We start from the raw sequence: 12696 nt of genomic DNA, 5'->3' as shown, positions 1-12696 counted from the left end.
AAAATAGAAAAAGAGAAATACCATAGACATCCTCTAATTAATGTTTAACTAACATTTCATTAGAGTATAGAACAGCTGTAAAGTACATGTCCACCTTAATTATAAACAATTTAGTTTTGATAAATTACATTAGATGAAAATTTAATATTGGAGCTATTAGAACTGGTTCATTAACCCTAACATCTCATTTACAAAGTAAGTAATTTCCATGGGTCCAGTATATGCCTTACACTGATCGAAGTAAGAATGAAGCCAGTATTTAAGGGTCATATTCACCTCAACCTCAAGTGTACCAAGTATTTTATTTTCCTTCTGTATCTTTCACGTAAAACAGGCATGTGACTAAAATGAGAGAACTCCTGCTCAGAAAAAAGGCTGTCCTAATTCAAGTATCATTAAAATAAAGAACAGAATAATAATAAAAAAAAAAACACAAAACCAAAAAACAACCCATGACTGGGAGGAAAAAAGCTCAATCTCTTCCAGATGAGCATCAAGCAGTGAAATGATGAATGCGCACAACCTCAAATAATGCATTTAGTGGAACAGTGGCAACTTTATGTCTGAAACAAATGCCTGCAGTGTAATACTAAGATATTGCTAAAATGCCTAGCAGTTATTAACATACATACACCCTGAATTACTTCTCCAATCGCCATCCAACTGGATAAAAGAAAAGCAATTCCTCCATGTCAGGTGGCTCTCTCCTGCAATAAAAAGCCAAAGCATTGCAGTGCTCAAGGAGGCTCAGGCACTGCTGGAGGCAAACGTTTTCCGAACCTCAATGCGAAATGTCCCATTCCCCTTAATGCTTTTTTGAAGCATTTTTTGGGAAGTTCCCCATTCCTTCTCGGATGTGAAAGTCTTCCCCTGCTTGGCATGCAAGGATGCTCTGGCTTGCAGCGGGAAAGTCCAGAAAGGAGCTAAAGGCTAAAACCTAAGCATCACAGCAGTGCCTACTGGGGCATGGGGCTCTGGCATCCTAAACATGATTACTATTGCACTGAAAAAAAGTTTTTTCTAATAATGTTCCTAATTTAATCCCAGATTGTATGAAAATCTCAAGAAATAAAATCCAGGAAAACCAACATAATTCATTACTTCAAAGCTACGTATGTTACTATGTAGCTACATCAGCTCATAGTTATTATTATACGTTATTGCTTTATTATGTTCCTACTAAATTCTTAGTTGCATAATATATTAGTTCAGCTTAAACTGGAACAAAATGTCATATCTCGGACAATTACAGTGTTATTTCCCAGTTGTACAGTTTTTTTTTTTCCATTTTAGTTGCATACATCTACTATGCATCCTTATAATTCTCCACACATTTGTAACATATGACATGTATACTGACTGGGCAACAGCAATTGTAAGCCAGAGGAAAAGTATAGATATCCGCAGTTTCTGCTTATTTCTTAGTAGTCAAGGAGCAACTATTCTGTAGTGAAGATCAGAAAGAGATAGGAAACAGAGAAATGGAGTGGCCTCCATCGTCTCTTGAAGAAAAGTAATGCAAGACTCCAAGGAAAAAAAACAAACAACCAACAACCAACCAGAAATAATGGTGTTCACATATGTTTTCCTGCATCACATGGCTCATAAAAGTGATTCTACTCTTATGAGATCCTTACTTTGTGTACATACATGATAATCAAGGAGAGCATAGGGTGCTTAATTGCAGATGCAATACAATACAGCACACTGTTTGCCAGGTAACTATTTCGTATTAGAACAGGCAGGAAAAACCCCAAACTGCGCTTCAAACTCTGGCAAACATTGAATGGCTTTGATTGAGATTTTACAAAAAATAAGATATATGCATTCAGCTACACAGTTGTAACTACTACCATATACCTAACTGAAAAAGAGCCGTTACCAATTGCATGTGGAAAATGTCCCATCTTTCCCATCAGCAAACAACCGCTTAAAGAAATTAAAGTAATTTACATACACTGAATACTTTATTCAGTCAAGGGGAAAGGCATACTTTTCTGCATGCTCCAAAGGCTGTAACATTTGGCATCTCAAAGAAGTCCTCTTGGCACTTCTGCCTAGGGTAAAAAAAAATATTCTAGAAACTATTCCTCATTGAAATTGCCAATGTTAAATGAATGCCATTTTTCTGATATGGCTGTAGGATCCTGTACCAAAGTTCAGATTCTTGTCTTAAGATAGTGAAATTGGCACAGCCCACCTTTACTGGCATAGGTGTTATCTACAAGATCACTCACTGTATACACAACACACATCTAACGAGAACTTTTCCTCTCTGCTTGTGATTCAAACCACCCTTACACAGAGGAGACAGAACAACACAGATTGTATGTCATAACTACCAAGGTCTTGTAGGTTACTCAAAGTACATACTGTACATTATATCTCCTTCTGCTGATACAGTTCAGCCCTAGATTATAAGGAACCCCTGTAATACACATAACATCTTAGTATTGCCCAAAGTTTTTCACCAAAGGCACCAAAAAACCTTCTGACTGGGCCAATATTATTTTAACATTTACATATTAACAGAGTAAGAAGAAAACCAAATATTAGGAGAATCATAACTCATGACGCTCTTGGAAAAAAAAAATTAGTCATAACTGAAGATGTGAGTATTGGTATAAAGTTTGCAATAGGTATGTTACACCCTCAGAATGTATGAAAATGTCTAAATACAAGCATTACATATTCTAAGCATTCCACCTTCTCAATTCTGATGAGCCCTGCCACTCATGCTTATATAAAAACGTACATGAATGGATGTGTGGGCTGTGGTACAGACATACTTGTCACATGGGTGATGATCTCAACCACATGAAACCCCTTTTCATTTACCAGTCCCACCAAACACACTTCCCCTACGTTTCTCCACCCTACCTACAGATAACTAAATGAATGAACTGATTGAACTGATACGTGTAACAACATGAACAGTTCTGCAAAAGGCTCTGAAGTACTTCCAGTTGTTTGATAGGAATTAGGAAGAATATATGGAAAAGAAGGTGGCACATACACGTTTTTGCTCCAATTTGGGATGCCCTAACATATTGCCTTAATTCCAAACTTCTGTTTATATCGTATTTCACTGCCTTAAGTTCCCCACACATTTCAGTATATCTTTAGATAGATGACAGGCAGACACAGATGACACACAAATACACATTACAATGGTGACACAAGAGCACTTTCATACTGAACAAAGCAGACTTCCCATTTTAGGCAGTATTTGAACTCTTTGACTATAAAACCAAAGCAACAACAAAAAACCTCCCTCATTTTCCAATCAACTTTTCTTGCGTATACTGCTGAGAATAAGATTTTTAACAGTTGGACAATTTAGTTAGTCGGACTTTGTAAGATATGAGACCACGAAAAATGGTACCTATTTTTCAAAGTTGTTCTTTTTTAACCCAGTCTTAATTTCAAAAATCAAATGGAAAGATAATTTGTTTTTAAAATCTACTCTTCTATAATGAGAGCTACAGTACAGAGACTTAACTTTATGAAGATTAACAAACGTTTGGGTAGTTGAGGTCACCTCTCTTGTTTTAAAATTTCATTTCATAAAAAACCCAACAGTATGACTTGTTCACATTCCAATAAAATTTTAAAAAATAGGCATCTTAGATTAAGCTCTTCATCATAAATAGCCTTCAGATTGCAAAACTGCCATTGTGGTCTGACAGTATTTTTAAGAGACACTTCACAGTGAGTTCACTAAAGCTCCAGGACTCCAGTCCCAGAGAGATTCAACTTCTGGTGCACTTTTACCATCTTCTTTGCCTTTCTGTAAAGCAGAATGGTTGACCACACAAGCCACAGCCCTCCTTCCAGCTGTGCAACCTCTTCAGTAAACACCTTCTCAAATTCCAAGCCCTCAAAAGCAGGTATTTTTTATAAGCACAGGTATGCAGAAGTCCATATATGTTGCCCTAAGATGGCCAATTGATGAAAGAAAAGAAATGCCCTCATCCACTCCATGCATACCCTAGTCCCCTGTTTCACAGACCCTACTTGGTACTGCAGCATCTCTAAGGTAGCGTTGTTACCAGATTTTCCCTGACCAGCCCATCCATCTCAAAGCCATTCACCTTCCTGACACTTGTGCCTCCAAGCACCTGCGGACAGTGAGCATGGGAGGTCTCTGCTGAGCCAAATAAATGCAACTCACTGCCTGGAGCCGGGGAACAACTCATCGCCTGCAAGTGTGAGCAGAGATGGGACATGAACCCTCATCACTTGGCCAGAGAAATAAGCCACATGGTACTTACTCAAGCCCACACGGAGACTCTACAGAGTCATATGCTCTTCCTAAACAGGCACACGCAGACAGAAGTCACAGCCAGTGCAGAATTTACGAATTCTTAAGTATGCAAGAATATTTTTCCCTCTCCACAATATGCAGCTAAAGTACTTTGAAAACCATATGCCATAAAGAGATAATTTATTGTCAAAATGCAAATCTTCAGAATATCTGTCTATGGGGCCTCCCCATGAATTCACATAAAACTATCAAGGCTCAGGCTTACAGCACAGCATAACCACATTGAACAGCGTTTCAGCCGCTCTCCAGATTCTCCAGTATTCTGGATACTTTCCAAGTAGTAATTAATACAGTCAACACATTCCCAGTATTTGGTGTTGATTCTGAACCACAAAAAATTATCTCCTCTGAGAGTACTGAAATGCAGAACACATGAAATCACAGTGGATGCTTTCAGATGTGGAACTTACACAGTATTTGCTGCGGATAATAAAATCTCATCAGCCCTTATTCATGCTGGATAATAACAATCTATTTTCTGTCAGAGCCAGGGACATTTTAAAAAACATGCCATCTCCTTCAGTTATGAAAAGAAAGAGCTACTTCTACAAAGCTTTGTCTCACAGCAGTATCAAAATAACGTAAATAACACACTGGAAGCACCATGATGCAATACGAGCTTCATACAATCCAGTTACCTATCACCAAATCACTGCAGGAGGGGAAAAAAAAAAAATCTGCAGTTTGTGTGGTGCTTACAAAACAGCTGTACTCCCAGTCAACAGAGGGGCAAAGTCCTGTGTTTATTTCTGGAAGACCTACACAGGAATGGTGTCAGAACCAATTTGTCTGGCTCCGTGCCTCACCTCCAGCTTGCAACACCGCAGCTGAAAGGGTCATTCGATCTGTTATACCCCTGCAACGTCCTGCCCGCTGAGCTTGCCCACAAGGAGGCCAGTTCATGCCTGGTAAACAGCCTTGCTTGCTCGTTCCCACAGGGCAAAAAGCCACAGCTTCACCACAGCACTCAGATAAAGTTTTGACTGTTGAAGGCGACTTCAGTGTCCTCTCCAGAAGCACTGTGCAAGCATTTCCAACTGCGCTTCCAGCGCTACCCACCTCTGTGATGCACAGCCACGCAACCGAGCAAGGCATTACCGGATATTAATGTGATATTATCACATTATCAAGCCACCCAGGAGAAGGCAATGCTGTGAGGAAAGACCTGTAGCAGTTGGTGCGCTACAGAGGTGACCAAGACATGAAGGTAAAAGGGAGAATTGTAAAGGAGTGCCTAAAAAGCATTCAAATATGATTGATTGTGTTTTAAGAGGAGACTAATTTCTTTTTTTTTTTCCCTCCCCTCTCTCATTTACAGCTCAAAAATGAACAGCAGTTTGCTGCATACCCAGCTTTTTCTTATTCATACCCAAACACAGCCCTTGCACAGGGGCGGGTATTACCAGACCCTGAGCCCAAGCCTTAGCAGCCTGAGTGTCACTTTTATTGAGCTGCTGCAATTCTCTTGACTTCTGAAAATCAGACTGTTAGTGCATGTTTTATTCAAGCCTTTAAAAACATTAATGTCTAAGTGTTGCTTTACAGATGTCCGAGTATCTCAGGGATAGACCATGAAAAGGATCTAAAATAAGTTGTCCATGATCTTAAGTTTACTTCACACACATGGAAGATTTTTAGGGCTCAGTGAAATAACAAATACCAATGTGTTTGGCTCAGGTCTTGCAAAATTAGGTCATCCCTCTAGCCTTCTACAGGAGAAGCTAATAACATTTAAAAAAAAAAAAAAATGCTCTCTGCCACTGCCTTTAAGTAAATCAGCTAATGACGGGATATATAAGTGAAATAAATGTTTTTATTTCTCCTACTAATTGAATACAGGAAGTACACAATTTTCAAATAGGGCTTTCCTGTTCCAATACCAGATACCAAAACTTCATTACCCAGTTGTAATTACTTCCTCTTCATTATGTAGTTTATAGGTAGAGAGAGGAAGGCTACGGTTCCATGATGTACATGTAGCACTTGGCAGAACAAGTGATGCTGATTAGGCAAGGACACATAACTGCGTCTTTGCTGAATTAGCCAGGGAACTTCATATTGAGCTTTTGCCAGCTTCACACAGGTTCATGGAGGAGAGTATAAAGCATGCCAGCGCAAGTTTAACCTGCCAGGAATTTTGCGATGTATTTGAACCATCAGAAGGAATTTATATCTCAAGAAAACTCTGTGGTCAAACAATGAGATTTGAAGAGAAAATAAAGTGGAACCAGGAGGGGAAAAGAGAAGAACAAGGGAATGAACGGTGGCAGGTGGTGGAGGGGAACTACATCCTAAATAATTAGGTTGGGCAGAAAGTGACTTTCGAAGCAGGGACAGCCAGAACAAGGGAAGAGGCAATCTTCCAAATATGTTGGGGTTATTTAGGAATATAGCCGTATGGTATCAGGTGACATGTAAAGCAACAAGCTCATTTCTGTAGCAGTGGTGGTACTAAGGAGTCAGGGAAGTAACATTCCAACACACTGTGTTAAGTTTCTTGCAAGGGACAAATTGGGTTGATTTCTCCTTAAACATCTTTATATCCTTAAATAACCTCACAGTACTAGCCCTGTCCTCCCCTCCCATCCGCGAAAGCAATAAACAGCACTCACTCTCACTACAAAAAAGAAGTACAGCACGCAGTCATGGTACAAACCAGCTTTTGTGAAAGGGAACAAGGGAAAACACAACAGCGTTGCTACTTACATTCTTGTATTGCTGGTCTTGTTGATAATTACAGATTTTCCAGTCTGATCCACATTGTGATCCATTCCAAAGTAAGCTGCCACTCTGTGCACTAACATCCTCTGATACGATGACATCTGAGGGAACTTTTTATAGTGATTACTGGAAAAAAGAAAACAAATCGCAATGATAATTACATTGCCCTCTGAGCTATAATTAAATGAAAATAACAATGCATTTGATAATTTGGTGGACAGAAATCTAACTGAAAATTTCTCCTTTGTGCGTTTACATATAAATGTTAGCTACAAAAAAAAGCAGACAAGAGAAAAGAATTACATTTTCAGTTTTGAATATGCATATTTCCATGCACTACATTGGGACAAAAAAAGCTTATGCTTCATGGTGTCAACCGAGTATTCCGTATTTGGGAAGAACTTGTCCCCCAACCTGACACACACACTCATGCTCCTTGCACAAACCATCCTGCAGATTTGCTGAGACACTGCTAACAGCTTTCTGCCTTTCTCCCAAAGGTCAGATGCAGAGCGATGCTGGAAAGATCTAGGTTGGCAAATACTCCTTTTTACTCTCTTACTGACAAAAACGTGTATTTCCCATCAGCATAATTTCTTCCTCTGCTCCTATTCTGAATCTATTTTTTAAAGCTGCAGAAACAGTTTATTACAAGGAGCATGTGGCAGCAAGAATCCCTTCCGCCCAAGTTCAGGGTTTTTTTCCAATGCATTAGAATTACATAGCACTCAGGGAAACCCGCAAAGTAGTGTATTTGATTGTCCTCTGCACCAAAAGCTTTACTCATATTTTTGGACCTAACTGAGCAGAGCCAAGGGAAGCCACTGAGAAATTACGGCGTAATGAAAAGCAAAAAGGTTTTCATTTACATCTACTGTATTTTAAGCAGTACCACCATGTGTCAGGAAATAAAAGCCTGATCTTGCAGCGTGCCAGTAACAGCGCTCGGGAGCACTGTGGTCCATATGAGCAGATCCCTCATGCAGCTCGCATTGCTACACGCACATGTGACTTAATAACCGAGCGGGGAACTCGACTTACTTGTTGTCACTAATAAAATCAATAATTTCTTGTTCCATTTTCAAGAGTATCATTCTGTCCCTGTCAAAAAAAAACGCAAGGATTTGTAGCATCAACTATCAATAGACATTTTAGATTGAAAAAATTGAATCTATCAATATTTGTGAGGCAATTTTGCAAGTGTTGTCAGCCATCTTGATTAAAAATGAAACATGCTGTGCCCTGGCGCATCTGGAGAAGATTGCGGCCTGCTTTGCTGCACCTTCGCTGACATACATGACAGATTTAGCTCTTCCTTGAGCGCAAGTATGGTCTGAGAGGGCTTCCAGCCACACCAGGCTGTGATCAACACCTTGCACACAAAGACTCTGACTGCTACGGATAGCTTTGGTCCCTTTTCACCCTTTTTTTGATGGAAAATTAGATTTCCAGCTAACACAGCTCTTTCATAAGGAGAGCTGCTACCAGAGAAATTTTCAACATTTTGTCTGAGACATATCTTCCATGAGGCACTGATCTGCAGACAAGACGACGGGGTACATCTCATCTAGTTAGAGAGAGCACAATGGAGAACAATGCCTTTGAGCTATGGCTCCCAGGAGGCAATGCCGCAGCATTTCTCAGTCAAAATACTCTGTTTTCAACCAGAAGGTCTCAGATGTTCCTCCCCCTGCCCCGCCACTCCAAGCCAAAAACATTAAACAAATTTCCTCAGCACATTCCCACATGTACGTTTTTTCTAAGCTTCACAGAATCCATCACTCGTTAGCTCTTTTGAACTTTCTCGTTTTAGGCAGATAAAACAATTCAAGGACCTTATGTCATCTATACAAGAGATTACGCAAGCTGTTAAGTACCCTACTGTTCCTAGATCCCCTATAATTGCAGAATTACATGGTACCTATTTAATGGATTCAGTTAAAATAAATGTTAAAAATCACAACGTATAAAAATGCTGCAGACCCTTCCTTAGGCATTCAGAGGCAAATTTAACGTTGAAATGAGCTCACTGCTCCAAGTGAAAACTATGGTAATATCGAGAGCAGAATTTGGCATTGTGCACAGGATTTTAATTGTGTACAGCATTGTTGAAAGAAAGCTACTTTATCTTCATATACAAATCTCCAACTGCAATGGCTATAATATATTACTGCTGAAATCATGTAGAGCTATATGCAGGAAGGAAAGGACAAAGACCAGATGTCACTGAAAGTGAAATTAAGCAATGGGTGACTGGACGGGGGAAGTAGAAGTTGATGACTTCTTATAGCTTTTTGCTCAGTTAACAACCTGCCTCCTTTACATTTTCCCATCTTGGGAACTAATAAAACACAGCGTACAGTTACGGGAACTCAGAGACTGCCAGCTATAATTTCAGGAGTGCCAGCTCTAATGCAGAAAATACCTACCTGGGGTTATTCTTTAATGTGTTAATGAGAAACTCGTGCAAATCTATGCCTGTTGAGTCTGTATACTCTTGACTGCAATCTGAAAAATAAAAACAAAACACCACCACCACCCCCCATTTATTTCATTTCAACAGTTACAATTAAGCTATGCTGTAAATCAAAATCCATTTTCCAGTAACAATGTAAAAGCATATGCTCTGAAAGAAAATGTTCATTCAGAGATCAGCCAACAAAGATCTACGCTCGGAAGCTTCGGGTGGACGTTCACGGTTCCTCTGTACCATTCTACCGAGAATGCAACACCAAAACTAGACACTGACAGGAAGTGCTGGTCATTTGAAAAATCACAGGAAACCTTCAATACCACTGAAGGCCCTGCCAATTTCTTCCTTCAAACTACTAAATAATTTTTTTTTAAAAAGTGAAAGAAAAAGTTTTATTCATCAATGTCTCTTTGCATCACTTAATAAATGCTGTACACCTGGAAAATGAGGCATCGTGCCAGTGGGAATTGTATTTGCATTAACAGACTGAAATCCAGTGACGCCTGAGAGTGGGCAGGTAATAGTGATGCGTGACATTAGTCAGAATTCATTTTTCAGCATTGCTGTATCGCCTCACTCAAAAGTACACACAGATCCTCAAGCTGGCGTGAACTGTGAGAGCTCCATTGAAGCCAACTGACAATTCACACCAGCTGCGGATCCACACCCAGGTAGGCAATGATTATTTTTAAGAGATTATACTGCAGCTTTGTACCATGGATTAATAAAAAAAAATAATTAAAAAATACTGTATTTAGATACAAAAGTCTCTTCTGAAGAAGTCTTAGTAGGTGCTAATGGTAGATTGCAATGCAGGTTAGAGGTCATGGATGGATTTCCTTACAGCATTTAAGAGAAATACTCCATGAGACAGGAGCAATAGGGAAGAGGATTACTCTCTACTGCCTACATTGCACAAATGACATGCCAATTTATTATCATTAATGAGGGAAAAAGTGTAATAGTCTTACACTTGTCTTATTATATAAACACATATATTTACATATGTGTGTGTTTATACCAACATGGTTAAGTATTCAGAAGAATGCTTTTACATTAAAGAAAATTAATAACCTCCAATACCAAACCTCAGAGTTTAGAAGGTTTCTTCACTTTCAAAAGCTGAGTTTGTATGAAAAACACTCTCATGCACAAACATTTCAGGTTCTGAATTTTCTCGATGTATGAAAACACTTCTACTGTGTATTTATATACAAACACAGAAACGCATGCTTCTGAAAACACGCAATCCTTTCTATAACAGTAATTATAGCAATTTAAATATTTTTAAGTTCACCTTTTGATAACATTCTGATCTTGTTTTTTTCACTGTTTTTATCTTTTTCTTTATTTTTATCCTTCTCTTTTTCTTTCTCGGAGTCATCTTTACTAGATTTATCTTCTTCTTGCAAGCTAGGAAAACTTGAAAGCTGTAGTTGGATTGAGTCCTGTTGGGAAAAAAAGAAAGATGAATTTAGGGCCAGATTCAGCAAGCTTCCCACAGCTTCCAACCTGCAGAGATTTGCATTAAACTACGCGTAGATAGAAAAGCTGAAGCCAGATACATTTCTTTCCCATTTGAAAAAAATTATTTTTTCCCCAGGAGAATAATGGCATTCTAGAGGCCAAATTGTAGTGGTAAATGTATTTCTTCCCTAATATTTGAATACTATAAACTTTTACTCTACCTATATTAAAGGCACTATATTATTCTACACTTTAGTACTTCTCAGTTAAGACTTATTAGAACAGTGAAATACATTTTATATGGACTTTACTTAAGTAATTCTATAATTTAATCAATACTATACATGTTAAATGATGATCGATGGATAGCTGTCTGAAAAATATAGCTTTTTTTCCCCTCACTAAAATATCCTGCAGGTTCATGTGTACTGTTTTGCACATGTAAGTGCAGTATCGGCTGGACTGAGCTTTCAAGCTCTGACAGTAGAAAAGTGCCAGCAAATTATAAACTTAGTTGTATACAAAAAGGCTTACTAACTTATCAGGTACTTTGTATTTACAGACATATGCAAATATGCCTTTAGCAAAAGGGGCAAAATGCACACTGCGTTTTTCAAACTAGTTGTGGTAAGTGAACTTCTCCAAGGCATCACCAGTTTTGTCCTCAAAAATTCAGTATTTCAGAGACTATGAATCCCTTTGAAAGCATGCTTCAGCTTTAAAAACTTCAATTAAAACTGAGAATTCAAGCTGGTTTCCATTTTCTGATTTGCTTTAACAAACTGGTTTGTTTTAACAAAACCCAAATTGTTTTCTTCTGAAGTTACCATGGCATAATTTATATATTTCAAGAAATGCCAACGTTTGGATAAAAGTGAAGGAAGCATATTTCTGTGCTCATATTCTTTTGAAGAAAAAAATGGCCAAAATAGTACTATACACTTAAATAGTGTAAAAAATGCACATTTGAATTAAGCTGTCACAAAACTCCCTGGTAATGCAGTTTTCTTTAATAGAAGAGAGTCCTGCATGCCTGATAATTTTTGGCATAATGTTAATGAAAACCAAATTCACCAATACTGGAGAAACCCAAAGTTTCTTGAATGCTAGTAAATTTCCTTCCTTCACAACTTTTCAAATACTAGCATACCAAAAGATCATTACAAAACTTTAAAGTAAGGGGTGTTTTTTTTAAGCAACCAGACTATTATGAATTCAAAAGATGCTTTTCATAATTATTACAAATTTTAGGTTTCTGAATTTTTTTAAAGAACTACAAATCAGCCACCACAACACATGTAAGACAAGATCCTAACAGAACAAGATATCAGCATAAACATGCCACAGTAAGACAGAAATTCGGTAATTTCTCAGCTTAATCATTATCGACTTTTTGTGAAGTTCGGATGTGGCACAAAGGACTTGAGATGAAAAGCACTGTAAAAGAGAAACAAAGCCCTGGAGCCAAAATTTAATCTGAACTACTGTCCTTAATCCCTACTTCTGTTAGTTTTGGCTGAGAGTATTGGCAAAAAAACCTGAGCACACAGAGTGAAAGAGTGGGAACTCCTGGTCATTTGAGATAAGGATACATAGAAAAATGTTTGCTAACGTGTTCACTTGCACTCAGAGGACTAACATTATGCCTGCTTGCTTTCATTTCGAATGGCAGTTCAATTTCTCATTCAAGCAACAAACTTTGGATAAA

At 38.3% G+C, this 12696-nt stretch overlaps 1 protein-coding gene across 1 annotated transcript in view; it reads right to left on the bottom strand.

The window, feature by feature from the left end:
• Positions 1 to 12696, bottom strand: part of ARPP21 (cAMP-regulated phosphoprotein, 21kDa) — a 106333-nt gene that overhangs the window by 87095 nt on the left and 6542 nt on the right. The window contains exons 7-10 of the mRNA XM_009894998.1: positions 10819 to 10969; positions 9478 to 9556; positions 8090 to 8149; positions 7034 to 7174 (exon numbers count right to left, since the gene is read on the bottom strand). Of these exons, the coding sequence (XP_009893300.1) occupies positions 7034 to 7174; positions 8090 to 8149; positions 9478 to 9556; positions 10819 to 10969 (431 nt within the window). The remainder of the gene's footprint in view (positions 1 to 7033; positions 7175 to 8089; positions 8150 to 9477; positions 9557 to 10818; positions 10970 to 12696) is intronic.

This window comes from Charadrius vociferus, unplaced genomic scaffold, assembly GCF_000708025.1.
Source record: "Charadrius vociferus isolate BGI_N301 unplaced genomic scaffold, ASM70802v2 scaffold51, whole genome shotgun sequence".
In the NCBI taxonomy this organism is placed as follows: Eukaryota; Metazoa; Chordata; class Aves; order Charadriiformes; family Charadriidae; genus Charadrius; species Charadrius vociferus.
This window is presented reverse-complemented; position numbering and strand designations above follow the sequence as displayed.